We start from the raw sequence: 27,695 nt of genomic DNA, 5'->3' as shown, positions 1-27,695 counted from the left end.
ATTTCTACAAATGGAGTCGAACAACTGATGGCCTTTTGTGTCTGGCGTCTTTCACTTAGCGTAATGTTTTCAGGGTTCATCCATGTTGTAGCATGTATTAGAACTTCATTCCTTTTTATGTCCAAATGATATTTTGTTACTATGGATTGGCCACATTTTCTTTATCATCACTTTGTAGACATTTAGCTTTCCATTGAGGCTGTTACGAATAATGCTACCATGAATATTTGAGTACAGGTTTTTATGTGGATATGTTTTCAATTCTTTGAGTATATACCTAAGAGTGAAATTAGTATAGAATCTTTAGTTGATAAGGCAAAGAATTTTTACCTCAAAGCAGAGAGTTCTCACAGTGAGAGAACTAAGATTTCTAACAAGTAGGGTGTTCCCTTCTATGTTGGTTCCATAAGATTGAAATTCTTTGCACTGGACCTCACAGAGCACTGTGCTCCCAGTCAATGGAAACCAACAGAAAAGCAAGAGCCTGTGATCAGAAAGGATCAGAAACAGTACAAATGCCTCCATATAATTAAAGGGTGCTTTCATTAGCATAGGGTAATAAAATAACCCCCACATCTCAGTAATTTATTCTCACCAAAGTATTCATTTCATTCACTTAAATACGAGGTGTACTGCAAGATCAGAAAGGGAAACCTCTCCTATGGGGATGCAAATTAAGGAAAAGTTATATTAATGTGAACACATTTCAAAAGTATCCTATCCCATGCTCTGGAGTGTGAGTCTTTAGAGTGAGAGTGACTCCCTTCCCAGGCCAAACTGAACTGAAAGGGAGAAAAGAGGGATCTGGAAAAGCTTATGGAGTATTTACATTCAGCTCAGAAGCAGGTTTCAAACACTGCCTTTATCTTCATAGAAAGCCATGGCAAAGAAAAAAAATGTCTCTGAGGTAGCCTTGGCATTGAGCATCATATGATCAGTCCTACAGAGGTCACTAATCACTTTCTCTTTTTTCTTTTTCCAGTGAACGAGATCATTGGAAGAGACATGTCCCAGGTTTCGGCTTCCCAAGGAACAGGGGTGAGCAGGCAGGCTCCCCTCCCTGGTCCCGATTCCCTGGATTTAGGAAGATCTGACGGGGTCTGACTGTGCGGTCTGACTGTGCTCGCTACAACCTTGCCTCCACCACCACCATGTACTTCTCGCATGTTTCTCTCCTCGGACCTTGGGTTCCAACTCTGTGGCCTTAGGGACTGGCACCAGGTGACAAGTTTGTGGGGAAAGCAGCATTCCTCCACCTCAGGCCTTGGGTAGATTTTGTAAAAGAACAGGAGCAGCATAGGTTGTTTGAGCTTTGGGGGACTGAGCTTTGCTTTTTATTTTTGAATAGGATACTTTTATATGATGGGTGCTTTGAGTGTGAATGCAGCAGGCTCTTCATTTCAGAGGTGCTGCTTTTTCAGGTGACTTGGTTGCTTAGCTAGGACTGGTGATTTGTACTGCTTTATGGTCATTTGAAGGACCCTTTAGCTTTAACAACATTTTTAAAATAGAAACTTTTGATAAAACCTAGAGTTAAACATAAAAGACAAAAATTCTCCCAAGCCCACACCCAGGCCTCAGAAACTCAGCATGTGTCCTGAAGCCTTTCATAGATTCATAGGAAATAAAGCCAAATATAGCTCATACCTCTTTATTAAAAGTAAACTGTTAGATAAAATAAGAGACCATTCCAATCATTGAAGTATTGGAATATAAAATGACATTCCAGAGCATAGTCTTTTTGTAACTTTCTAGGTAATTTTCCTGCAGCCTCTCCATTCTGCCTCCATGCTGAAATTGCTTTTCCCCCCTCAGGGCCTTAGGTAAGATGGCTACTTATAAGATGACTTTGAAAGGTGAGCTTTTAGTTTGGTAGCTTTCATTTCCTGCCATCCTACTAACAAGTGCTCTTCCCCTTCTTGCCCTTTCCCAAGTGGGAGCATTAGCATTTGGCTACTCTGTAACCTTTGAAGCCAGTCTCAGGATGGTTTAAGCAACTTTACTGGTTCTAACTCATCTCCAGGGGCCAGGTTGTGTTCAGGAGCTAAGCACAAATGAGCTATGCTTCAGAACAGCACCAGAGAAAATGCAGGGCTCTAGATAGCAAGTTTTTAAGATTCACACTGGCATAGAAGGCTTATCCCTCATTCTGTTTACAGCCTAAAATGATTCTGGCCTACCCTGTTCCATCTGCACAGCCTGAAAACCAGCCTTTTCCCAAAAAGGCTTTGAGGCAAATCCAAAAATGAGGTAGCATCAGACTTGACCCTCCAGACCAAAGATGCCATGGTGCTGCTGCAGGAGAGGCTGGCACTCAAGGCAGGGGCCAGCAACAAACTCCAGCCTGCTGTCTACCAAAGGAGGTGCCCAATTTGGGTGCTTTTTCCCAGTTCCACCCTTACCCCTCCCATTAATGGGTTAAGTTACCTGGTCCAAAGCCTGGGCATGTTTCAAAGTTCCTAAAGTTTGCAGTGTTTTCAGATGAAATGATATACTTTCATTTATTCAGAAAGCATTTTTTTGAGTGCCTACATATGAGACAGTATGCTGGGCTGGTCAAAGGTTTGATGCTGTTATTCCAGGGGATTGTGGTTAGATGCCAGGATTCTCTACTAAAGCCAGGTGAGTCCTGGGCAGAGGGAGCCAGCTCATTGCCCGCCACCTATAGCCAGGTAGGAGCTGTTGACCCAGAATGAGTAAGTATGGTCTTTTTTTTCCCCCTTTAAACCATGTTTTAGATTTTTTTCCTTAAAATTAGTTAAGAAAAGAAAAGCACTCTGGTCCCTTTCGGACTGAGTGTTTTCATATTTCCTTTGAAAGTGAGTTTTGTGTCAGTGTTGATAGATTTTTCGGGGCTGTGGTTGGAAGCCCACAGCTTCCTTTGGTAAGTTCCAAAGAGCTGGCCAGACTTGCCTCCACCTTCTTGCCCCTGGTGTAGCTGCCTCACGTGGGTTTCTTGCAAAAGTTCCCCTTGCAAGATCCATTGGAGGTTGCTCTGCTCTGTCCTCAAAATCTGTGATCCAGAGTTGCTATGCACCAAATTTTGATGCCTTTTAAATACCTTGATGCCTGTAGCACTAGAAATGCTTTCCTATTTAAAATAAAAGTTAAATTTTAAAATAGAGCTTTGTATACTATGTAAGCAGTTTTGTATCAGCTTTGTAAAAGCTTTGGTGTTAAGAGTCAATATTTTTTGGCCTTGTAGATAAAGACATTTTTTGTGTAACATAGATTTTAAAGCACACATCCATTGGACTATGCAAATTGAGTTCTAGTAACAGCACTGAGCAGCTGGGTATGCGCTAGCACCAGTCCCTTTCCCCTCCAGCCCATGCAAGATCCGGGTTGAGGAGTGGGATGAGCAGCCTTCTGCTTACTGGAGATGCAGAAACATTGCTGAAAACGGCTCTAAAAGAAACACCTGTCTCCAGGATCACACGTGGTGCTGCTGCCTGGGGTGCAGCCCACTGCTGCCCAGGGCTAGTCACTTTCATCAGAGTTCTGCTGGATCTGCCTGTGAAACTGTTTTTGATACTCAGATGGTTATGTTTAAGACTCAAGTTGAAACCTTGTATTTTAAAAAATGAATGATGTTCAGTTAAGGAACTGGTTCTCAGTTATGTTTACAGCACTCGGGATTGTGTTTTCTTGTACATTTTGTATTTTAGAACCTTTTATAGGAGTACAGTGCTCCTTACACAAATACAAAGGGAAGAGCCAGCAATTCAGGCTCCTCGGTTACAGTGGTGAAGTAATAAACGATGACAGGTCAAGAGTCTCCTTGAAATCTGCCTGAGTTTTCCTCCACTTGGGGCTGGTGTGGAGCCCCTCACTCTGGGGGCCAAAGCTAAGGGTACTTTGGCTTTTTATTAAAAAGTCCATGTGGTCAGGAACCTTTGTATATTTCATGGAGAGGGTAGAGTTCCAAGTTCCTTCTGATGCTTCAGTTCTGCACCTTCTCATGGGTGCAAAGGACATTCTATGGTGTCTGCTGACTTCAGGACAACTGGCCTGCCCAAAGTATGCACAAAAAGGCAAAGTCCCCTTTAAAAGTAGAGCCTGAGTTTTTGTGTGAGGGCCTCCTGCCCCCTAGTGTCCTTTGGGGGTACTGCAGTACAGTCCATCAAAACAGCTTGTGGTTTTGCCATGTGATACTCCTTGTGCTGAGCTGGAGGGGCTACCACCCTTAGGTTGGTACCACCCCTGGCACAATGTGGCCACTGAGGTCCAAGTATCCTGGGGGCTGGAGCAGACGTTTTCTTTTTCTCTGGTCCCCCACCACTGGGCTTGTGTTTTTAAAAAGTCAAACCTGCTGTAGACGTCAGCCCCACAGCATCTGTGGGCATGGGCCGTATCTAGGACTGACCAAAGGTTCTCTGGATGCTACTCACAAGGCCCAGATTAGGCCATCGGGAGCAGGGTAGCACCATTCCACCCCAAGCCCTGCATGCAGGATTCAGCCATCATCTTTGGGGTGAACAGCAAAACAGTAAGTGGGAGATAGAGCTAGGGCTTGAATTCCTCTGAGTGCTTTCAGCAGGAAGCCACCAGGTTGAGGGCACTGCTTCTCTGGACACAGGAGAGACATGGTAGCTGAGGACGTCAGCCAGCTCTTACCTTCTGACGCCCTCACCTACAAACACACCCATTCTTTGGAGGCCTGTAGTACAGTGCGAGATGGGTCACCAACAGGCATCAGGCTGGTATAGTCCTCAGGGACTAGCTGCAGAAAGGACAGAGATTTAGGGCAGGGAGCTCTAGGCTCAGCCAGGTCCCCAAACCCTCCAATCACAGCTCACCTGGTAGGCCTGAAAGACGCTGAGCAGATCCTTCATACCAGCTGTGTATGGGACACCCTGCATACGGACCAGGGCGCCTGGCTGGGACAACACTGAGGTAGGAGCAGAGGCCAGGGCGGCAGAGGGCGTGGTGAGGTAGCCCACAGTGGTGGGAGAGACTGGGGGGCTAGGGTAGGAAAGGCTGGGTTTTAGTATTTTAGTCCCACCTACAGCCTAGACCAAAATCTGCTTCTTCCTTCCCTTGCTTCTGCTTTATGCTTAGTTCAGTTCTTCCTCCCTAAAATCATGGCCTCTACATCATCTCTATACCCATTTGTAGAGAGCATTAGCCAGCCACACTTTTCACTCCCGGCCCAGGAGGGGGATAAAGATCCTTCAAACCAGAACAGGGGGCAACTTTATGCAGTTTCTCAGCAGCAGGTACCTGGGGTAGTAAGCTGTGTAGTTCATGTAGAGCTGAGTGGCTGGCCCTGGGTAGTAGGCAACAGGGGTGGGGGCAGCAGGCACCCTGGTAGCCGGGATCAGTGCCGAAGAAGGATAGAGAGCTGCCGTCTCAGTGGGAATGAGTGTTGGGGTGGCCTGGAAGGTGGCATAGGCTGGTGGTGAGAGGCCTAGAGGCAAAAGTAGAAAGCACATCTGCAGGGAGCCTGGCACTGTCCAGGGTGGGGCAGCCAGAAAGAAGTTCCCACTGAAGAAAGGGAGGGTTATGACAGCCTGGGATCTGCATGTCTCCTTCTTCCCCAGCCCTGGGACACTTACAAGGCAGCTTACAGGGTGGAGGGGACATGCCACTGCGGCCCAAAGTGCCCCCCATTAGCACACGGCTCATCTCTTCTGTGGAGCAGGGGACCACTTCCACATAGCGTTCCTTCATCATTTTTTTATGGCACCGCTGAGCAGCAGCTAAGGCCCGCTCTGCTGACGTCATCTGGATGAAGGCATCGCCTGATGGCCGACCCTGTACACACCATATTATAAATTAGCCCTGATAACAAGAATATATTAATCCCAACCACACAGTCCTCCCTAATCATGTGTGTCCCCCTACTGGCAGCAGCCTCACCTGCTGGTTGAGCACCATGTGCACACCGTGGGGCCGGATGTCAGCTGCTGCCTCCCCGAGAAAGCTCAGGATGTCTTCGATGGTGGCTGTGTAGGGCAGGCCTCGAAGGCGCACACAGTCTCTCCCAGTCCCAGCTGCCAGTGGGAAGGGAATGGGCAGCAATGGAGCAGTCATTGTGGGAAGGAGTGGGCTGGATGCGTAACGGTTCAAGACCTAGGAAGGAAGGCAGCAACAGGCTGGTCATGACGAGTAGGGTGGGGACACAGGTGATGGCAGGGGCACCCTGGAAAAGCACGTGGGATGGGGCAGCCCTTGGTGCTCACCTGCTGCACCTCGGCTGCAGTGCTCCGGAAGAGTTCAATGTATCGCTTACCCAGCATGCCCTTGTGCCTGCGCAGGGCAGCCTGTGCCAGCTCCTCACAGGCAAAGAGTGCAAAGGCATCACCTGTGGGCCGGCCATCAGGGTGGCGTACAAAGAGCAGCCCATCGGCACCCCCAGTCACTGGGCACTCTGGCCCCAGGAATTCTAACACGTCTGCTGGCCCAGCAGAGAAGGGCAGTCCTCGAAGCCGCAGGATCACTTGGTCTTCCATTGACAGGAAACGCGCCACCTCTAGTGATGTGCCTTAGTGGGAGGAATGGGAGTCACTACTGACTTCATTCATGCCCTTCCAACTACCCATCCACACCCGGCACACAGGAGAGCAGAAAGGCAAGGGGTGGTGAAGTGGGACATGGGTCAAGAACCAGGGGGAGGTAGGCACTGCTGGGGGCGCAACTCACCCCCTGCGATCTTTACAAACTCCTCTCCTGTTGCTTTATATACCTGTGGGAATAGTGGGGATGGTCTATGGGTCTCAGGCCTGGCTGGCCTCAGCTCTGCACTGCTCCACTCCCAGCCCAAATCCCCACCTCGATATAGCGGACACCCATGTGGTGCTTGTGTCTCTGCAACGCTAGGTCCCGCTGCTCGCTGTCCACAAAGCGGATGAGGGCCTCGCCATTTCTGCGGCCCTGGGCATTGAGGCAGAGTGCTACACCACCCCTGTGGAGCCAGTGCTATGTTAGTGCCTCCTGGGTAGGCCCGTCCTCCTGGGCCCACCCATCCTGCTGCACCCACCTGGCAATGTTGAGCCCTTTGAAGAAGCGAGCCACGTCCTGGTCTGATGACTGCCAGGGCAGCCCCCGGGCACGAACCACGGTCTCACTGTCCACCACATCAGCCTTGCTGCTATGGGAGGAGGGCCCAGGGTCAGAGCTGTCCAGCTGCTGGCACCCCACCCCTGCCCTGCACTCACCAAGGTCCTGTTTCATATTTCTGCTTTATCACCTCGGGCTTCGAAAACAATTCACCTAAGAGGAGATAGCATGGGGTCAGCAAGGTCTGGTGGAGGGGGTCTCCCCACCAAAGTCTATGAATAGAGCCACACCTGGCTGATGTGGCTCAGTGGATTGAGCGCCAGCCTGTGAACTGAAAGGTTGTCAGTTCAATTCCCAGTCAGTGCACGTGCCTGGGTTGCAGGCCAGGTTCTGGTTGGGTGCTTTGTGAGAGGCAACCGATATCTCACACACTGATGTTTCTCTCCCTTTCTTCCTCCCATCCCCTCTGTCTGAAAGTCAATAAATATTTTTTTTTAAAAAGGCATTTGAGCCCTGGCTGGTGTAGCTCAGTGGATTGAGCACGGGCCTGCAAACCAGAGGATCATGGTTTGATTCCCAGTCAGGGCGCATGCCTGCGTTGCAGGCCAGTTTCCAGCAGAGGACTCATGAGAGCAACCATACCTTGGTATTCTCTCCCTCTCTCCTTCCCTTCCCCTCTAAAGATAAATAAATCTTAAAAAAAAAAAAAAGGCAGTTGAAGAGGATGAGTTGACAAAGGGGCTTCTACCTTACGGTCTTTCAGAGAGGGTAAGAGGTGGGGAAGGGGCCTTTGAGGATTTACCAGGCAGGCATTCACCCAAGACCCGAGGGAACAGGTGACAGGTGGTGAGGGGAACCTTACCACTGGGACCTTCGAGCAGGTGGAGGATGACAGCTACCATTGTCTTCACTTCCCAGACCCCAAAGTCATCTTCTGTGGCATCTGTCTCCAGCCCCAGTTCTGAGAGCAGGGAAACAACAATGAGGAAATCAAATCCCAGGGTGAGAGGCCCTGGGGCAACCAGCATGAGCCCTGTGCCGGGTCCCACGGAGGCCCAAGTCCCTTATGTGAGCAGACACACGTGGAATCCCCACAAGCACGTTGGTTTGGGCCTTGCTCACGTATGCCCTTACAGATCCCCCAGCCCACATACATGCAGACATATGCCACACTCCAAATGCACCCCGACAGACATGCATTTCAGGCACTTAAGCAGCAGAGGTTGCCAATTGTGTGTGTTCCTAGAACCCACCAACATGCACACACTCCGACACAGCCTGCTGCTGCCCCTCCACCCTGACCCCACTGGGTCACAGGTACCCTGTGCCATGGTGGCCACGGTGAGGTCCCTGGCAAGGCGGGTGCTTGGGTGCTGCACATGGAACTCTCTGCGGAGGTCGTAGAAGGAGAAGAAGGTGTCGGGGAGCACCAGGTTCTGGGGACACACGTGAGTGGGGATGAATGGGCGAAACTGAGCTGCCCTGCCCACCCTCGTGACAACGGGTGTCCTGGGAACCCTGCCCCCTACTGTGCCCTCAGTGGCATACCTTCCTGGAGGCCTCAGGGTGCAGGACCTGTCGTAGTAGCTGCTGCCCATCAGTGCAGAGCACATAGGGGCCCCCACTCAGCAGAGCTATGTCCCCACTCACCAGCTGTGAGAACTGGGGAGAGAGAAAGACAGACTCAGCTGGGCAGGCAGGAAGAAAGAGGGCACAGACTGCAAAGCTGGTTCAGCCAGATGTTCAGCCCTACCCTGTTTGGGGAGTAGGTGGCCACACCTGTTGGGCCTGGCTCTGTGTTCCCCTTCTCCCCCAAGTCCACTATCACCTTCTGCAGGCCAAATGGGGGCAGTTACATATCACCCAAGCCCCCATCACACACACTCCAGGAGTCTGGAGTGAGGCCAGAGCAAACACCTGGCAGAGTGAGACAAGCAGGTGAAAAGGGGTGGGGTGGTGGGGGAAGCAGGTTAAACCTGTCCCTGACCAAGCACCACCCTCAGAAAGGTGGGAGAGGCCCAGTCCTGCCTGAGGCCCATCCGGCTCATGGTCAATGGCAGCCCCGCCTCTAGGTCTGACCAACCCAGGGGCAGAGAAATTCCAAGGACAGAACTCCACACCTGGGCGCCAGGGGCAGCATGAGCTTTGACCCACACCCTATCGACCGGCTGGCACTGAGTTGTTTGTTCACAGAGGGGGTGGCACTCTTCAAGCTGCCCAGCCCCTCCCCCAGCTTCCACTGCTGCTGGAGAACAGGTATAAGCACCAAGCACAGCCCCAAGAACCACCCCCCCACACACCAACCTCACTCCTGGGACTGGCAGAGCAACGCAACCCAGCTCTCCCTCAGCTCACTCACCAAGCGGTGGTTAGCCTGGGCGCCCTTCTGCAATTGACCAGGAACCCCCACAGTCATTGGAAGATGAAAGAATTTGTGCGTATAAAGCACTTACTCACTATACTAAAGAGTCACACGCGGGCTGGGGGCAGTGGTGAAGGTAAGAAAAAGAAAACAGCAATGGGAACAGCTTCCCGCTTCACCCAGGCCAGGGCAACTCTAGGCTTTAGGCACTCGGGAGGCCGGTAACCTCCAGGCGGGGTCCGGACAGCGCCCACGCCTGGCCAGCCAGCCTAGGCAGGCCTAGACCAGCAGCTTACACCTGGCGGCGTCTGCCTCTGGGGCAGACACCGCCCTACGCCCCCGCTCCAGCGTCTCCCAAGCGGGTGGGTGGGCTGAGGACGCAGGCGACAGGGACTGTGACCTACGGCCGAGCCCAGGACGCTTGGCCCTTTCGGGTTCCGCCTACTGTTCTGGGAGACCTGGCTGGGCAAGTTCCCAGAGGCGTCTCAGTCTTAGCCTTGCTCCCCCGCCGGCCAGGGGCTCTGGAAAGGGTCTCGCGGCCTCCATCCCCACCCCCTCAATATCTAGAAAGGCTAAGAAGTTAAGACTCCCCTAGGAATGGCCGGCCCACGCGGACACACGCACACGCGGGAGTCGTTGAAAGTTTCAAACAACAGGAACCCGTCCTACCGCCCGGGCCAGTTAGTCGCGGTGAGCCAGGTCTCGCCTCCTGCCGCCTCTCCCACCCTCAAATGTCCCTGGGGTCCGGCAGTGTCTCCACTCGGCCCCGGCTCTCACCTGCTGCAGCACCTTGTCAAGTGGTTCGGCCCGCGCCAGGCTGTCGGCGCTCAGGCCACTCGCCTCGCGGCACTGAGGGCTCAGGGCGGGCGCCTCGGCGCGAATCAGTGACTTGTGCAGCGTCCCCACCTGCGAGCGGCGGGGGAAACCGATTAACCACTGCACTCCTCGGGCGATAAAGCGCGCCGGAGACCCCACCACCCCTTTCCCACCCTACCTGTCGGCTCCGCAGCTCCACTACTTGCCACACTAACAGGATTAAGTCGGTCTCGTCGGAGCCAAGATCCGGCCCCAGGGCACCGGCTGTGGCCCCAAACAATACGACCAGAAGTCCAGGCTCTGGGTGGGGGTCGGCGGCAGAGTCTGGGGCAGGGTTCGGGCCCAGGGACGGTGGCTGGGGTGGCGGCGAAGTCATGGCCACAGAGGAGGGGGGCGCTCGGCCACACACGCGCGGACCGACGAGGCGCACGCACCGACCGTCGGCAGACGCGGATCAGCTTGGGCGGGACCCTGTGTGTCGGAGGCGGCACCTGCGGCCCGGCTGGAGCAGTGGGCGCTGCCGAGACCCGCCCGCGGCGCCCGACGAGGCGGGGCAGCTACCAGCCCCAGCCCTCTCTGGGCGAGATACCTGTCGGGCCCCGCGGGCCACGTGACCGAGGGCGGCCCTGGGAGCTATGGAGGAAAGGACGCTTAACCTACCCCAGGACGCGCGCTCACACGCGCCCCGGCTGGGCGCGCACTTAGGGTCCAGCCTCCCACTCCCCCAGCCGACTGATTTCTAGGGCGACCTCCACCTCCTCCTCCTCCGCCAACCATAAGGCCTCAGCCCAGAAAAGGGCAAAAGCAGAGGCCTTTTCTAATCCTCAGGGTCGCCCTAATTCACTCCTGTGAAAATCGCCAGGAGTCAGAGGCCGTGGGCGCCGCGACAGTTGGTCTGGGGGTGACAGAAGTCATCAAAGGTCAACGGGGGCGGTTACGGAGTTAGCAGGTATCACCCAGGGGCCTGTGGGAGGATCACCTGAGGTCATTAGAGCCGTGGGGAGTCATTAGAGGTCACAGCAGGGCTTGTCCATACAGGTGGGAAGGCCAGACCTTAGCCTGGCTTCTAGGAAGTGCCCGCAGTGCCAAAGCGCGTTCAGAGAGGTGCACAGACCTTAGCACTGCTGCTTCGGAAGGGAGAGGCGGACCCCCACCCCTCGCCCCAACTCCAGAGAGCGGCTAAGCAGGATGGCCCGGGCCTGGAGCCTCACCCCTATGCCACATGGGAACTCCAGCCTGTTTTTGTCGCCCTACCCCTTTGACGATGGGCCTGTTGCCTAGAGATGTGAGCGCGATGGCGGATGGGGACTAGCGGCACATTGGTAATGTGATCTTGCGAGCTGCAAAATCCGTCGGGGGACCAACATCCTAATTCGGACAGTCCCACGTGGACGGCTCCCAGCACCCTTTCGCCCCGTCGATCTTGGTGAGGCTCCTTTATGGCGCATTTCTGGGCCGCCCCGGAATTGCCCAAATTGTCCCATTTATGTGACTGAGAAACTGAATAAGAATCCGGCGGGAAGAAGGGACCCCATCCTGGCGGGAACAAAGACGTGGGGGTTGCCAAGCCCGAGCCAAAACTGAGGCGGAAGCCTCACCTCGCGATTTCGTAAAAGCAGGGAGCTGCGTCCGGATCTTCGGACAGAGAAAGAGCCCGGACTGGAGGGAGCCTTGTCCACTGAACCCACACTTCAGCTTGTCCCCATCTGAAGGATGTATAAAGGCTGAGGCGCCGGGGCGGAAGTGACTCCCACCGAGACACGGCGGCCTGGAGGGAGTGGGAAGTAGTTCTTCCAAAGGCTTCGGGAGACCAGCGCTTCCCCCTGGGGTGTAGGCTTGTGTCCACGCGCTGCTGCCCCTCTCTGGACCGCCCACCCCGGACTGTCGCTTGTCCCCACCCACGGAAGAGCCAAAGCCAATCAGGCCGGGGATGGGGAAACGTACGGGCCTCGCCCCACCTCCAGATAAGCTTGGAATGTCAAATATTTGGTCGCCGGGTTGGGCGGAACCAGGTAAGGCTCCTCCCCCTCCCCCCTGGAGCGCGCTTGCGCCAAACGGAGTTGGGTCTTTCCTGGATCCCCTTCACCCCAGCAGCATCTCTGGATCCCGGCTCTCCTGAAACTCCTGGCTTACACTGTTCCTTGTGGAGCTCTTTCTTATCTGGGCTGCTCCTACAGGACAGAACCCTGGCGCCCCCCGCGGGCAGTCCTGGCGCTGCTTGATTTCTATCTCACCCACCCCAGTGCCCTCCTGAGTTCAACCTCTTAAGACCCCGCTAGGCCTTTCCCTATTCTTCAGCACGGATTTCCAGCCGGCGCCTCCCGGAAGCCTCCGGCTCGAGGCGACTGCTTTCTCCAGTGAGGTCTCTCTGGCGGTTCTAAGAGCCAGGGCACTCCCACTGGAGAGCCCTTCATGCGTATCCAAGTATTGTACCAACTGGATAGTGATCCCGAGGCAAGGGACTGGCATCGTGGGGCAGCCCCGCCAAACGCCCTTATCTCTCTGTCCCATCGTCCCCACCCGCATGACAATTTACTAGGCTTGAGATCTCCTTGAAAAATTCAATTTGTTACATAAACTTAGAAGACAACTGTAATTGAACAACAATAAAAAATTAATTAATTAACCTTAGGGACCTGCTTTGCTGAGCTCTCTTACTCATCTTCAGGTGGGGCCTCCCAAATCACCCCATTAACACTGAACAACCCCCACTTCTCTCCATTTGGCTCGCACATTTCTTTCCCCCCTCCCCCGCACTAAACCAATTTCTAATCCAGGTAGTAAATCATTTATTGTTTCCCTGCCCTAGCCCCCACCCACGAGAGCACCAGATCCTTGAAGACAGGCTGTCTCCAGTGCTTATCACTGGGCCTGGGGCATACAGTTGGCCCTCCCAAATCTCGGTTCTGTATCGGTGGATTCAACCAACCGAGAATCAATTTTTTGTTTTCATTCCAGAAAGCTGAGCCCTGAACAGTACAACAGTTGTTTACATATCATTTACATCATTTTAGGTATTATAAGTAATCTAGATGTGGCTTAAAGTGTAGGTCAGGGAGTGCCTAGGTTATATGCAAATATTATACCATTTTATGTAAGGGACTTGAGCAGTGGCAGAATTTTGGTACGAGGGCATGGAACCAATTCCCCCAAGATACTTAGGGAGCATTATAGTTGCTCAAGACTTAATAAATCAATGGTTGAGCCCTGGTGGGGTGGGTCAGTTGGTTGGAGGGTAGTTGGGGGTGGTGGAGGTGTTGTAGGTTTGATTCCCGGTCCAGGCATGTGCCTAAGTTCCCCGGGCATATGATCAATTTTTCTCTCTCACATGGCTGTTTCTCCCTCCCTCTAAAATCAAAAGCATCTCCTTAGGTGAGTATTAAAAATAATAAGAAATGAATGGTTGTCTTGCTTGTCTGCCTTCAAGTATTCCAGGGACACTGACCTTCCCTGGGGCCAAAGGGCCTTTGCACTAGTTTTGCTGTCTTTACTTCCCTTGCAACTCACCCTTGCCCTAGTTAACTCCTGCTTTTCCTCCAGATTTTCCCCTTCCAAGGCACCTCCTTCCATAGCAGAGATCCCTTCTATAGTTTGAAATGTCTGTATTTCACTGATAAATGCCCTTCACACCCACTAGGATTCACAAATTATGAATGAATGAGTGAATGAATGAATGAATGGAGATAAGGTATGCAAGAGGGGTGAGTGAGGCTCCAATGGTCCTGCCAGATGCCTTTCCCAAATCATACTCCAGGTATTAGTGAGAAAGGAATTTGATTCCACCAGAGGGACCTCATACTTGCAGAATCTCATCTTCACCTCACTTCTTCGTGGCAGGACTCGAGGGACAGTCCTACCACGAAGGCAGTGGGTGCTCCAGCCATTGGTATGGACAGATACCAGGATGGAGAGCCATGCCTGGGGCGGGAAGTGTTGCTGTTCTTGTGGACCTCCGGGGAGCCTAGGAATGGTGTAAAACCCCGCTTCACCCTCCTTCCTTCCTGCTGTGGGAGAGGGCTTGATGTTAGGTGCTTGCTGGTGTCCCCTGCAGTGATCCCCACTCGCTGTGCTAGACCCATCTCCACTTTCATCGTCCTCCGGCTGGGCTGGGTCACCCTTCGGTATCTCCCCTGCCTCCAGAGGAGCACGAGTTCTGGCCTCCCCACGAGTTCCCGTCTCTGCCCCTTTTCCCCACTAGAGGGCGCACTGATCCTGTCGCTTGATTTTCCTGTTGGGTTCAGGGAAGAGAGCTGAAGGGGGAAAGCCCTTGACACCACCTCCTAGGTCGCTACCTTAAGGCTTGGGAATATTGGAGGCTTCGGGCTCCCTGGATACAGGCCACTTTTTTTGAAAGTTGCTTTGGGGTAAGGGTATGCTCAGGAGGTCTTAGTGGGGGGTGAGGGGGACCCCTTCCTTTTCACCATCAGGGGCTTCTGTGTGACATGGCCTGGCCCTGCAGCTGGTGGCGATGCCCAGATCCTGGCTGTCCCGGTTCTTGCGAATCGTGCGCCAGATGCTGCCCAGGGTGGCCCTCACATAGGAGCCGACCGGCTTTCATTGGCTGGATTTCTGCTTCCTGACAACCACCATGCCTTTGTCCTGCATGCTAAGTTCCCTGCCAGAAGACCCTGTTTTCTTGACAAACTCCTACTTATTCTTCAAGACCCATCTCTGATTCTTCCTCCAGTCAGCCTTCCTTGACGCCTAGGTCAGGTTTAATGGCCTGTTCTGGGCCCCTTTTCCCCAGGATTCTGTAATTACTGGGTCAGTGTTTGGCCTCTCATGACTCCAGGGGGGCTGTGGCAGCAGAACAGGAGCCTGCTGAGCTGCAAGCTTCAGGAGAATAAGTTGACCTCCAAATAGGCTCACTTCTGGCTACCACACCAGCTCAGAAGCCCTGGTCTTGATTGGGTTGCCCCAAGCTCTGATTCCCACCACTTTACATAGGGGAGCTTACAGCTGGGGGAAGGGTGAGGGAATGCAAAGGGCCCAGTATCACAGGAGGGTGAAGGTTGTTGGCTGGACTTTCACCAGAGGAAGACAACACAACTGGCCTGGCTCTTCTGTCTCTGGGTTTATTCTTACACCTGGCCTTTGCCCAGAATGTCCCCCTGCACAGGAACACCCTCCCCCTTTCCTAGTCTTTTCTAGAACTCACATCTAGCCCTGTGTACCTCTCAGTCACTTTTCTCCTTCTCCAGGTCTGAGAGGCATCAGGACCCTATCCTGGAATGGGGGAAGGTTGTAGAGAAGGGGGTGAATCACTCATTCATTCAACATATGTTAGAGGACTTCCGCCAAGATGGAGGCGTAGGTGGAAGCACTGCACCTTCTCGTACAACTAAGTTTAAAAACAACAAAGTTTTAGCAACAAAAACACAGCCAAACCACAGAAAATTGAACTACATGGAAGTCTGACAACAACAAACCCTTCAGCCAAACCGGTAAGAGGGGCAGAGCCAGCAGCAGAGCGGGTCGGGCAGGAAAGATCCACCGGACCGACCCAGGCGCCCGACCCAGGCGCACCAGCAGCCGTGGGCGGGTCCCAGGTGTGGAGTAGTGGTTGGACCCACTGAGGGCTGATCGCGGACACACATTCGCATGCAGATAAACTGGTGAAGGAGCTAGCAGTGGGACAGACTGCGCAGGCCCCAGCGGCAGTAAGCAGCAGAGGGAACCATCACTGTCCCTCTCTGACCCCGCCCCCACATACAGCGTCACAAACCAGCAACCTGGGTGGCCCCGCCCTGGTAAACAATGAAGGATCCGCTCCTCATACGTTACAAGCACGAACAGATCAAAACATGGCTCAAGAACAACTCAGAGCCCCAGAGCTGATAAATCTAAGCGATGAAGAAATAGCCAAACTTTCAGATGCACAATTCAAAACACTGGTGATCACGATGCTCACAGAACTGGTTGATTTTAGTCACAAATTAGAGGAACATATATATGAAGGCTAAACTCATTGAAATGAATGGAAATACACAGGAAACCAATAGTGATGGGAGGGAAACTGGGACTCAAATCAAAGGAGTGGACCAGAAGGAAGAAAAAAATGACCAAACAGGAAAGGATGAAAAAACAAGAATTCAAAAAAAAAAAAAAAAAAGAGGAGAGGCTTAGGAACCTCCAGGACATCTTTAAACGGTCCAACATCCGAATTATAGGGGTACCAGAAGGGGAAGAGGAACAGCCACCAGTGGAAAACTTATTTGAACAAATAATAAAGGAGACCTTCCCCAATCTGGCAAAGGAAATAGACTTCCAGGAAATCCAGGAAGCTCAGGGAGTCCCAAAGAAGTTGGACCCAAGAAGGAACACACCAAGGCACATCATCATTACATTAGCCAAGATGAAAATGAAGGAGGGAATCCTAGAAGCAGCAAGAGATAAGGGGACAGTCACCTACAAAGGAGTCCCCATCAGACTGTCAGCGGATTTCTCAAAAGAGACCTTACAGGCAAGAAGGGGCTGGAAAGAAGTATTCCAAGTCATGAAATCCGAAGACCTACAACCAAGATTGCTCTATCTAGCAAAGCTTTCATTAAGAATGGAAGGGCAGATAAAGTGCTTCTCAGATAAGATCAAATTCAAGAAGTTCATCATCACCAAGCCTTTATTATATAAAATGTTAAAGGGACTTACCTAAAAAAAAAGATGAACTATAAGAACACAGGAGGGGCAGACCAAAATGGTGATTAGGTTCATTGAGGGAATGACTGGGAGAGACTGGAAATGGTCAGTCACCGACCAAAAGGAAGGAAGGAGGGGAGAGGGGAAGCACAGAGGTCTTGTGACCAGCTGACCAGGGTGTGACTGACCCTTGGGAGGGAGTATGTGGAGGATCAAAACCTCCAATTTCCAAACATATGGTCCAGCTCTCCCAGAGTGTTATGTGGTGCTGGTATATTACCGGCTGTTAAGTTTCTACCCATTCTGTTTGCCCTGGTAGTTTGCGCTGGGAGTCTGGATCCTCAGGTTTGCGTGTGCTGGGAGGTCCCAACACCCCTCCCGCTCTGCTGGGGCAGAGGGCTAATACTTTATGGCGCAGGGTCAAGGCCCAAGCCCACTCTCAACCCTACCCGCGAACTGCTCCCTTTGTCAAGGTGACTTCATATTCCGCGCCCCTAAAAAGGGACAAACGTCTCACTCAGAATCAAAATATGCTGACTTGGCCTCTCTCCGCCCCATCCTAACTCCGGCAGAAGGTTGCCTGCCTGGGGCGGGGTTGCCTGAACACCCCCAAGTGCTTTCTGGGCAGGATGCGAAGAACCCATGTAGGGGATTGCGCAAAGGTCCTGGTCAGCTCCGGTCCCCCGAAGGCCCCCAAAGTGCCTCACGCTTACTTTCCTTCTTCCCCTTGCTTTGACCGGCGTCGCCCAGCCGTCCTGAGCACTGGACCATGAGTCGCCGCTCAGTTAGGCTCGTTCCACATTCTAGGTCAGGTAGGAGCCAGGAATTGGGGGTGAGGGCTGCGCAGCGTGCGCGTCGAGTACGCAGGGTTGGGCTAGGCAGCCAGCAGCTGCGAGCTGGGTCGTGCGGAGAGTTTGGAAGCCAAGCTGAGCCCAGGTCGATCGATGCGCTCGGCTCGCAGCGCTGTCGAGGGAGCTAGTCCGTCTGGGAGGGTCCGGGGCGGAGCTGCCAGCTCCGACTGGGCGCGACAGGCTGGAAGCGAGTCCTCATTGGCCGGTCGTTTGCAGGAGGTGGGTATTTATTGGCCTGATCGCTGTGGAGGCGGAGAGCGGTGGGGTTAAGCGCGTCGCCGCGGCCGGCCTAGGCACGAACCTGGAGCTCTGAGTCCGCACAGGGATCTGGACCCTCCACCTCACGCCATGGGTCCCCATCTCTGTCCTTACCGCGCAGCCCTGCTACCGGGCAGCCTCCTGTTCCTCCTGCTGCTCTCAGACCCGGCGCTTCCAACCGGACGTTCTCCCCCGGTGGTCCTGGGTGAGGCGCGCGTCCAGTCGTGGGTCAGGCAGGACAGGGTGCGGGGAAGAGGGAGACTGTCTTCTCGATTTGCAAATGCTCTAAGCATGCGGTGGAGGAGGTATGACTGAGTTGTCACCTGGCTGGGTCCGTGCATCTCCCGCCATACTGGTCGTGGGAGTGGTCACCCTGTCTGTTACCTTCCCCTATAGAATATGGAGGTAAGTAGGAGGGTTACCGTGCCCGTGGTACATCGGTCTGCCTGTCCACATAAGTCCCAAACCTTGCCTCACCTTATCCCCATTTTTTTAGGTGGAAAGACCAAGGCCCTTTGACCCCACTCCTGAGGACCGTTTCGGGGGCAGGGCGGCCTCGGAGTTGGCCCGCAGGGTCCTTAACGTTGACTTGGGCTTGTCTATTAAGCTGTTTCCCTGGACCCCTTCAGCCTCACAAGTTTTAGAGGGCATTACTGGAAGGAAACTCGTTGGGGAAAGGATTGCTATCTTACTCTGCCACCAGGGCTCCCCCGCGACTTGTCAAATGGGTAGCATTGAGTCTGAGGGAGGAGGCCCTGAGGAATCTGACGATGTCTAAAGACAGAGGTAAGCCCTGGCTGGTGTAGCTCAGTGGATTGAGCACCGGCCTGTGAGGCAAAGGGTTGCTGGTTCAATTCCCAGTCAGGACACATGCCTGGGTGGCAAGCCAGGTCCCCAGTAGGGTACACTTGAGAGGCAACCACACATTGATGTTTGTCTCCCACTCTTTCTCCTTCCCATCTCCTCTCTCTGAATATAAATAAATAAAATATCTTTAAAAAACACAGAGGTAAGAGGTGGGACACGCTGGGTACGAGCAGATGTCAGGAACCATGCCTATACTCACATCCTTCCAGACCCTCTGGAACTGAACTATGTTGGGACTAGGTGACCTCTCCTGCTTCCCCATTTCTTGGTCCTGACCCCTGGCAACTGTACGGGAGTCACAGTGTTTCCTTGTGCTGGTGGGCAGGGATGAGGCATCTGTCTGGGGGACCTCAGATGCATCAAGGCAGGCTGTCACTGCCACCCAGAGCTACTGTGTAGGTGACCAGCCGGGACTCCTGAAGGTCGAGGCATGCCGAAGTGCACTGAGTCTGCACGATCCCCATGCTCTCTCTTTTTCTCTTTCTTTCTTTCTTTCTTTCTTTCTTTCTTTCTTTCTTTCTTTCTTTCCTTCCTTCCTTCCTTCCTTCCTTCCTTCCTTCCTTCCTTCCTTCCTTCCTTCCGATTTTATTTATTTATTTTCAGAGAGAGGGGAAAGGAGGGAGAGAGGGAAAGAAACATTGATCAGTTGCCTCTCATAAGCCCCCAGCTGGGGACCTGGCCCATAACCCAGGCATGTGCCCTGACTGGGAATCAAACCAGCAACCTTTTGGTTCTCAGGCTGGCACTCAGTCCGTTGAGCCACACCAGCCAGGGCCCCGTGCTCTTTCTACTGGGAGTATTTTAATGGGGATGATGCTGATCACAGAAGTGTAAGGTTGGCCAATACTTTGGTCCCAAAGGGTCCCCCAGGAGCTCTGAGACAGTAAATGCTTCGGAAGGATGCTGGGCCCAGGTTAACTGTAGGAATTGGGTAGACTGGGCCCTGCCTTCCCTAAGCTTGCAGGATGATCCTCAGAGATGAGGTTTGTGCTGGGCAAGCACAGAAAATCCACTGATGCAATCTGGGAAGGCTTCCTGGAGTAGGCAGCTGGAGCTGTGGCCAGGAGAGATCTAGGCAGAGGGAACTACAAATCAGAGGGAGGGTGGGAGGGTGGCCAGGGTGTCTGGAATAGAGTAGTGGAGATGGGGAAGTAGGGGAAAGTGTATTGTGCAGGCTTGTGACTGATTGGGTCATTTGGACTTTTATCCTAGGGGCCTACAGGGAATCTTGTGTAGGCCTAAGGAGTTCTCAGTAAAGGGGTGTGGCAATGGGAAGTTGTGGTCTGTGAAAGGCATCCAGCCTTTTCTTCTGGATTGGTGCTAACTCATTAAGTCATTCATTCTTGGTTATCCTAGGTCAGAGCAGAGGAGCCTCAGGCCCTACCCAGGGTTGCAGAGCTACTGGAATCTTAACCTGTCCAGAGAGTGAGGCTCTTGGCTTTAGTCCTAGGAAACCACACGGCTCACAGTGGACAAGCTGTTCTTGGTCACAGATCAGCAATCTGAGTGTGACAAGCTTCTATGGGTGGGACTCAAATCCCTGATGGAAGCAGAGGCCAGAGAAGCGACACAGAAGAAGACCCTGGACAGGGGGAAGGGACTGTAGTAAGCATAGGTTGCCTCTCCCAGCCTCAAGTCTCCTCGCCTGCAAAGTAGGCATAATAAGGATGTTCGTCTCCAGTGTTACTTGCGGTGAAAGGCACGTGGATGGCTGTTGTCCTAGTTCTAGGCACAAGGGCTCAGGAAGTGACCACTGCTATTTTTAGAGGGCCCCACACAGCCTGAGCAGGGTGAAAGGCGTCCAGGCAAAGGGGATCTGGTGACTTCCTCTTTTGGCCATTTCCTTTGGTGGAGACTGGGACCAGGGTCTCTGCACTCCCGAGTCCAGCTCATGGATATGTCATCCAAAGGCTGTAACGCTGGGGGTCCCCTACTTCTGCACCCACCTCATGCAGGGGGGTGAAGGCCAGTGCGACAGCTGTGTCCTGTGGCTGCCCTAAGGACACTGCGCTGGTACACAGAGAGTGCATGGCCTCCGCAGGGCTGGGTTCAGAGTCTGAGCCCAGCGAGTGCCCAGGAGTGCCAGCACTGGTTGTTCAGTCAGTGATCATGAACCCTAAATGGGGATGCACGTGGCAGGTGTTGAGAGCATGGTGTGTGGGAGCAGTGAGGCCTGGGAAAGGTCACTTGGAAAAGCTTTGAATGTTGGGCAGGAAAGCAATGGGGATAGGATTGAGTGTCACAGGGCCCCCCAGGGCTTTGAAGATTCAATAGGTTGGTTCAGATAGAGATAAGTTATCCTTGAGGCCTGGTCTTCCTCACTCCTCACTGGGCTGTGGCCAGAATGGTGCGTTGTTTCAGGGTAGCCATCTCCAACTCTTGGCCCTGGTATGCCCGGATGCTAGGGCCCTCCACAAGATCTGCCCTTTGGAACCTTACCGGGCTCTGGCCTTTAGCACAGCCTGGAGACCTCGGTGGGTCAGCAGGTGCCAGTATGAGCTTCTTTCAGTGCTGTTTCTGTTCATTGCCTTCCTCCACAAGCCTGTCTTGGAGTGTTTTCTCTGGATTCACTTTTGGCTGGTTAGCAGCACAGTGCTCTGTCCCATTTGCCACCCCAGTCAGAGTGAACCAGGCCCTGCCGACTGTAGCCCGGGATGTGCAGAGATGGTGAAAGACCTGTGGGTTTAGGCCTTGAGGGTCTCCAGCCTGTCAGGCTCAGGACCTCATGCATGCTCTGTGCCCTGATACAGTGCCTGGTGATCTGGGCAACCAGCTGGAGGCCAAGCTGGACAAGCCGAAGGTCGTGCACTACCTCTGCTCCAAGAAAACGGACAGCTACTTCACACTCTGGCTCAACCTGGAACTGCTGCTGCCTGTCATCATCGACTGCTGGATCGACAACATCAGGTGGGGAGCTGGGGCCCACACCGGGTGCTGCTCACCTAAAACTCAACCTAAAGAGACCTCCAGAGTCCATTTCCATCACATTCCCACCTCAAGAGACCTCAATGGACAGGCCTTTCTCCCTGTCCATTTTCTCAGTCTGGTTGGCTCCACCTTTGCGTTCTCCCAACCAGAACTTTCTTCCGTCTCCTCCTGCTCTGTCCCTACCCTCCGCAATCCACACCTTGTGCTCAGCACCCTCCCTTCGGTTCCTAAATTCCAGCCCCTGTCTATAGCCTTAACCAGGCCCACGCCCCAGCCCTTGCTTCCGGCTGGGCCACACCTGCCCCTCCAGCTGCTTGTTCTCCATGGAATGCCATGTCTCCAGGCAGATGCTGTTCTTTCAGCCTGGAATCTATCTTACACCTTTTGCCTGATAAATTCCCTCCATTCACCTTTTAAATCCAGAGCCAGGTCCCTCTAACACTCGTCAAACCTTATTTCTAAGGATGTTTCCCAATAATAGGAATTACTGCTTATTGAACAGACACTGGACATTTTACGTACTTTCTTTCACTTAGTCTTATAGCAACCCTCCGAGAAAGATGTGCTGTTTACAAACCTGTGTTATAGAATAGGATACCTACGATCAGTTACAAAATTGCCGGGGTCACTCGGCTAATAAGGGGCAGGGCCAGGATTCAAACCTAGAGTCCTGGGACCCCGAGCTAAGTTCCCCCTCTCAGGCTGAGCTTCCTGAAGGCGGAGACAGTGTTTCTTTTATTTTCGTAGCAGTGGAACCTGGAACACACAGCTGGTGCTCAATGAACGGGATGAGTGGACTCTAACAAATTAATGTGTTTTTTCTGGGAGATGCACTCGCTGTGTGTCCAGGCCCTCTGCCCATCCCTTTTGTTCGAGGTTCCTGCTGGGTTGACTCTCTTCCTCTGGTGTGTTTGTCACCAGAGTCACTTCTGGGCTGTTGATCTGCGTTTCTATTTTTGTACCAGAGAGACAGCCTCAGTTACTACTGGTCAGAGTTGCAGACTGATGATGCCAAGAGGGGCTTGTCTCCCTTCGTCGCTCCCCTGACCTGTTCAGACTTTCGTCCAGCACAGAGCTGCCTTGGCTCTCCCGAACAGTTTTCTGCACTTTGCTAAGTGGCCATCGGGATAGTCTACAGCTTGCCCTTGAGAGAGTAGGCTACCAGTACCTATTATTTGGGTCAATGTTAGGAATCCTGGCAGCTTTCTGTGGCTGATCTTTAAGGCCAGGTGGAATGCAGGACCACCAGGGACTGCTTGTCAAGCCCGCGTTTCCTCAGGCACATTTGCGTCCTTGGTATCGGGGAGGCCAGAGTAGGGCTCCTGGTTGGCATAAGGCTCCTCCTGTCTCCCACCGCCCCTTTCCCGTCATTTCTCCAGGCCTTGTCTGTGCCCCCACACAGCAGCCACTGAGGTGGGGAGGTGTCTCTGCCTGGTTCGGTTGTGTGTTGCTGTCACCATCTCCTTTGCCCTGTGGTGCATTTGGTGGGTGGCAGGAGCTGGGTCCGTAGTGATGGAACCATGGGAGGCTGCAAAGTTAGGCTGTTTTCTGGGGTCAAGTGTAATGTTCGTGGCAGAGCCAGGCCTGGTACATCCCTCTCCCGAATAGATCTAAGACCTGCATTCTGGGGTGGGTGATCCCACTGAGGAGAGGGGTCCTTGGGTCAGTCTTTAGAATGACCCTTGGTGGGGGGGGGTCCATAAATTGCCTTTGTTTTGTGGGAGAGAAACAAACTTTCCTCCACTCTCAAGGTTCTTTTGGCTGGCCTAATAATCAAATAGACATGAGACATATTAGCAAGATAAAATAACCAAACTTAATACAAACTTATGTATGGGAACCCCACATGCATGAGAGAGTCAGAGACTCCCACGTGCAAGAGCGGTGCAGAGACAGAAAGCAAATGTGGGTACGTAAGACATTCTGAGCTAGAGTTGAGGTGCCTGGGCTTCCGTGGGTCATTACAGAATGATAAGAAGAACAGGCGTTTGGTAAATGGAAGTTGGCTTTCCCACAGAATGGTGGGTCAGAAAGAAATTATTGCTGATCGGCCCTGGCTGGTGTGGCTCAGTGGATTGAGTGCTGGCCTGTGAACCAAGGAGTTGTTGGTTGGATTCTCTGTTGGGGCACATTCCTGGGTTGCAGGCCAGGTCCTCAGTGGGGGGTCGCAAGAGAGGCAACCATGCATTGATGTTTCTCTCCCTCTCTTTCTTCCTCTCTCCCCCTCTCGAAAAATAAATATAACTTAAAAAAAATAAGTTATTGCTGATCATCTCTAATGGTGGGCAGGGCCCCTAATTCAAGTTCTAGGTAGTTAAAGGGAGGGGCAGAAGTTTCCCTTGAGCCTGAAGCTAAAATTATCCTTAGCTCAAAATAATCCACAGACACAATCTCAGATGACTAGCTCCGAACCCCCACAATGACTTTTTGGTCTCCCTTATACAACTGACTACCCCTGAGGGTGGGCAGGGAGTGTGGCTCAGGGCACGGAGCAGGACTGGGACACACCCAAATGCAGTGCAAAGTCTCAGTCACCAGCTCAACATCCCTTCCCTACAGGCTGATCTACAACAGGACGTCCCGGGTCACCCAGTTTCCCGATGGTGTGGATGTGCATGTCCCCGGCTTCGGGAATACCTTCTCCCTGGAGTTTCTGGACCCCAGCAAAAGCAGCGTGGGTAGGTAACCCTTGTCGTGCTCTCCAAGGAATGGGGCTGGCGGTTCTGCTGGACGGGAGTGGGAGGGGCCACTCGGTTTGAAGAGGTAGCTTGTGGACTGTCTCTGATCAGTGTGAGCCAGAGTGCTCCTGCACAAACCTCGCTGCAGACCTCACAGCCTCCTCGGCAGGTGTGGTACATGTGGCCGGCACTGGCTGTACCCTCTCTGATCCTATGACTTGTGTCTACAGGTTCCTATTTCCACACCATGGTAGAGAGCCTAGTGGGCTGGGGCTACACACGGGGTGAGGATGTCCGAGGAGCCCCTTATGACTGGCGGCGAGCCCCAAGTAAGTGGTCGCTCTCGTTTCCTCCCTGAGGTCTTGGGAGGTGGGGATGAGAAGGCCACAGCCACCGCAGGCCCTGGGCTGTCCCCCACCCCTGGGCCAGTGGCATCTAGCCCAGTAGTGACACTGGATGTGACCTATCACCCCTGGCCAATCTGTCCTGCCCCTCCCCATCCTTCACCCCAAGATTTCTGGGCCTGTGAGCCCTGGGGAGAGATGAATCTGAGGAAGAGGAAAGAAGCCCCTTAGTTTCCTGCCTTCACTGACGCTGAGGGGAAACCAGGCCACTCCCACTTGGGGTTTAGCGTTCTCCCCACCCACCTAGTCCTGGGGCTGGCCTGAGAATCGGTCAGTGGTTCAGGCCCCGGGACCCTTCCTGCCTGACTCCTGCCTGGCTCTGGCCTGCAGATGAAAACGGGCCCTACTTCCTGGCCCTCCGGGAGATGATCGAGGAGATGCACCAGCTGTATGGGGGCCCCGTGGTGCTGGTCGCCCACAGTATGGGCAACATGTACACACTCTACTTTCTGCAGCAGCAGCCACAGGCCTGGAAGGACAAGTATATCCGTGCCTTTGTGGCACTGGGTGCGCCCTGGGGGGGCGTGGCCAAGACCCTGCGCGTCCTGGCCTCAGGTAAGAGACCTGGTCTGGCTCAGCGTGGGGGGGCTAATACTGGGGGTGGCACCCTCTCTTTCCCTCTACAGTGTTCTCCTGGGGGACCCTTCTTTCTCCAGAATGGTATTCTTTTCTAAGAAATGTCACCTCTCTACTTAGTGACCCTTGTTATCTGCGTAAGTTTCTTAAACAAGTACAATTCATGGAGTGGCACAGCTCTTGGTCCTACAGGTACTCGCGTGTGCACATGTGTACATACTGCGCTCAGGGCTGGCCGGCTCTACTTGGCATGACCCAGAGTTCTTTGGGGGAGCCTTCTCCCTCTCTCCCGTCCCCATCCTCACCTTTCAGTCCCCATCTTTTTCCCAGAGAAGGAAGGCTGCACTACAGTTTCCTGCTTATGACTTACAGCTGCCTGTGTAGCAGCCAGGAGCTTCTGTGGCAGCACAGGGAGGAAGCAGGTACAGATCTGTTTGGGCCTGCTTGCTAGAGAGTTGGGAAAGTCACCTTTTCCCCCCATTCTATTCCGCCCCAATCCACCTGCCTTTTCATGGCTGTCAGAAGCTGCCAACTGCTTCCACAGGGCTTTGCTGCCTGTGCTAGGACTGGGTGTGAGCCCCACGGCCCCTCACTTGAGCAGCAGTGAGCCGGGGTGGTGCCAAGCATCCAATGAGCTTTCCTTTTCAAGACGCCGGTACTGCCTGACCTGCTTGTTGATCAGCTGGTCGCTGTGATCAGGTCAGACCCAGTGCCTCTCTCAGCAGTAACCCTGGGTTGGCTGGGCAGCTCCCCAGGAGTCAGAGCTTTGCCTTAGATGCTAGAAAACCTTCTGGCCCCAGCAGTCTGGGAGCAGCGTCGGCGTGGCAGGGAGAGCAGTCATGGTCCCCTAGGTAGAGGCTTCCGTTTCCTCAGGAGTCTGGGAGCCAGGTCCCAGCAGGCAGAGCTGTGGTCCCGCAGGCAGTCCCCCAGGGAGATAGAATGATGGGCAGCCATGGGTCCTGGGCAGGGCCTGAGGCTCCCGTTCCCAAGTTTCAGCTCACCCTTTGGAAGTTTCCCTGGCCTGTGGGCATGTTTATATTGTACTGTTGGCACTTGTGGGTGAGAAGGACTTGTGCTCTAGCCTACTGACTTCCCTTGTGTCTGAGCGCCTGGCTGCCCAGGTCAGTGACAGGCAGGTGGCTGATATGAGACCACGACTGGCTGGCTGCAGGTCTAAGCCTAGGCAAAGAAAAACGTTTGCATAGCTTAATATAATAAAAAAAAGAAAGAGAATTGTGCCTCTGGGCCGGCAACCTGCTGATTCACTTTTGATAAGGTCAGTGCCCACAGCGCCCACACGCCTTGTGGGTGTGTGTTGCCTAAGTCCCTGGTGACGAGATGCAGAAGGAAAGAGACAAGACTTGGGTGGGAGCTAGAGCAGAAGTAGAGGGAAACAGTAAGAGCTCGTGCAGCCGTGGGAGTTCTCATGATCACAGTGTAGAGATGTTGATGCGCGGCCCGGGCCACTGGCTGGGGTCCGGCAGGGGCCCTGGGTGTGGAGAAGCTCCCGGCCAGCCTGCATTCCCGAGCACAGACTGACTGGAGCCCTCTCCCTGCAGGGGACAACAACCGGATCCCGGTCATTAGTCCCCTGAAGATCCGGGAGCAGCAGCGGTCTGCCGTCTCCACCAGCTGGCTGCTGCCCTACAGCTACACCTGGTCACCCGAGAAGGTCTTTGTACGCACACCCACGGCCAACTACACGCTGCGTGACTATCAGCAGTTCTTCCAGGACATTGGCTTCCAAGACGGGTGGCTCATGCGGCAGGACACGGAAGGGCTGGTGGAAGCCACGCTGCCACCCGGCGTGCAGCTGCACTGCCTCTACGGCACGGGCGTCCCCACGCCAGACTCCTTCTACTACGAGAGCTTCCCAGACAGCGACCCGAAAATCTCCTTTGGTGATGGCGACGGCACTGTGAACTTGGAGAGTGCCCTGCAGTGCCAGACCTGGCGCAACCACCAGGAGCACCAGGTGGCACTGCAGGCGCTGCCAGGCAGCGAGCACATTGAGATGCTGGCCAATGCCACTACCCTCGCCTACCTGAAACGCGTGCTCCTTGGGCCCTGACTCCTGTGCCAGGCAGGGCTATGGGATGGCTTGGCCACAGCTGCTTCTCTTGGCCTCCGGGGCTGCTGCGGCCCACAGGTTTAGTGGTTTGGGACTGACCTTCCTAGGCCATAGGTCTTGGTTGTGAAACATCTGCCATCAGGAAGTGCTTTCTTACACTTTCTCTGGGAGTGAAGAAGGAAGAAATAGCCTGGACTCACTCAAGAGACTCCAAGGGAAAGAGTGCTGCTGCTGATGGAATCAGCG

At 53.6% G+C, this 27,695-nt stretch overlaps 3 protein-coding genes across 8 annotated transcripts in view; 2 read left to right on the top strand and 1 right to left on the bottom strand.

The window, feature by feature from the left end:
• NFATC3 (nuclear factor of activated T cells 3) overlaps positions 1-3,780 on the top strand; it is a 103,946-nt gene extending 100,166 nt beyond the window's left edge. The window contains exon 12 of one of the 3 annotated variants that reach the window (XR_008391868.1): positions 983-1,063. Coding sequence is in view for 1 of the 3 variants with exons in the window: in XM_037162560.2 (XP_037018455.2) it covers positions 983-1,104 (122 nt within the window). In the remaining 2 variants the exon portion in view is untranslated. Of the gene's footprint in view, positions 1-982 lie in introns of all 3 variants that reach the window. The other 2 variants (XM_037162560.2, XM_037162561.2) reach the window with 2 other exon arrangements.
• Positions 3,781-4,536: 756 nt separating this feature from the next.
• On the bottom strand, positions 4,537-11,092 carry ESRP2 (epithelial splicing regulatory protein 2). 2 transcript variants are annotated; one of them, XM_037162562.2, is made up of 15 exons: positions 10,359-11,092; positions 10,142-10,270; positions 8,551-8,664; positions 8,324-8,438; positions 7,865-7,963; positions 7,161-7,215; positions 6,983-7,093; positions 6,775-6,907; positions 6,646-6,688; positions 6,186-6,487; positions 5,863-6,075; positions 5,559-5,757; positions 5,224-5,410; positions 4,800-4,965; positions 4,537-4,723 (listed from the first exon to the last, which is right to left on the bottom strand). In XM_037162562.2, exons 1-15 carry the CDS (start codon positions 10,554-10,556, stop codon positions 4,634-4,636), a joined length of 2,154 nt encoding a protein of 717 aa, XP_037018457.2. In that variant the 5' UTR covers positions 10,557-11,092; the 3' UTR covers positions 4,537-4,633. The 2 variants fall into 2 exon arrangements, with proteins under 2 accessions (XP_037018457.2, XP_037018458.2); XM_037162563.2 differs by having other exon boundaries at positions 6,983-7,090.
• A 910-nt stretch (positions 11,093-12,002) lies between these two features.
• PLA2G15 (phospholipase A2 group XV) lies at positions 12,003-27,463 on the top strand. 3 transcript variants are annotated; one of them, XM_037162572.2, is made up of 6 exons: positions 12,003-12,192; positions 21,543-21,699; positions 24,280-24,398; positions 24,629-24,727; positions 25,133-25,357; positions 26,938-27,463. In XM_037162572.2, exons 1-6 carry the CDS (start codon positions 12,111-12,113, stop codon positions 27,447-27,449), a joined length of 1,194 nt encoding a protein of 397 aa, XP_037018467.2. In that variant the 5' UTR covers positions 12,003-12,110; the 3' UTR covers positions 27,450-27,463. The 3 variants fall into 3 exon arrangements, with proteins under 3 accessions (XP_037018467.2, XP_037018466.2, XP_037018468.2); XM_037162571.2 differs by lacking the exon at positions 12,003-12,192 and adding an exon at positions 17,923-18,130; XM_037162573.2 differs by lacking the exon at positions 12,003-12,192 and adding an exon at positions 17,923-18,130 and having other exon boundaries at positions 25,258-25,357; positions 26,938-27,061.
• Positions 27,464-27,695: the final 232 nt, after the last annotated feature.

This window comes from Artibeus jamaicensis, unplaced genomic scaffold (assembly GCF_021234435.1).
Source record: "Artibeus jamaicensis isolate MK-2021 breed Jamaican fruit bat unplaced genomic scaffold, CSHL_Jam_final contig_464, whole genome shotgun sequence".
Classification (NCBI taxonomy): Eukaryota; Metazoa; Chordata; class Mammalia; order Chiroptera; family Phyllostomidae; genus Artibeus; species Artibeus jamaicensis.
This window is presented reverse-complemented; position numbering and strand designations above follow the sequence as displayed.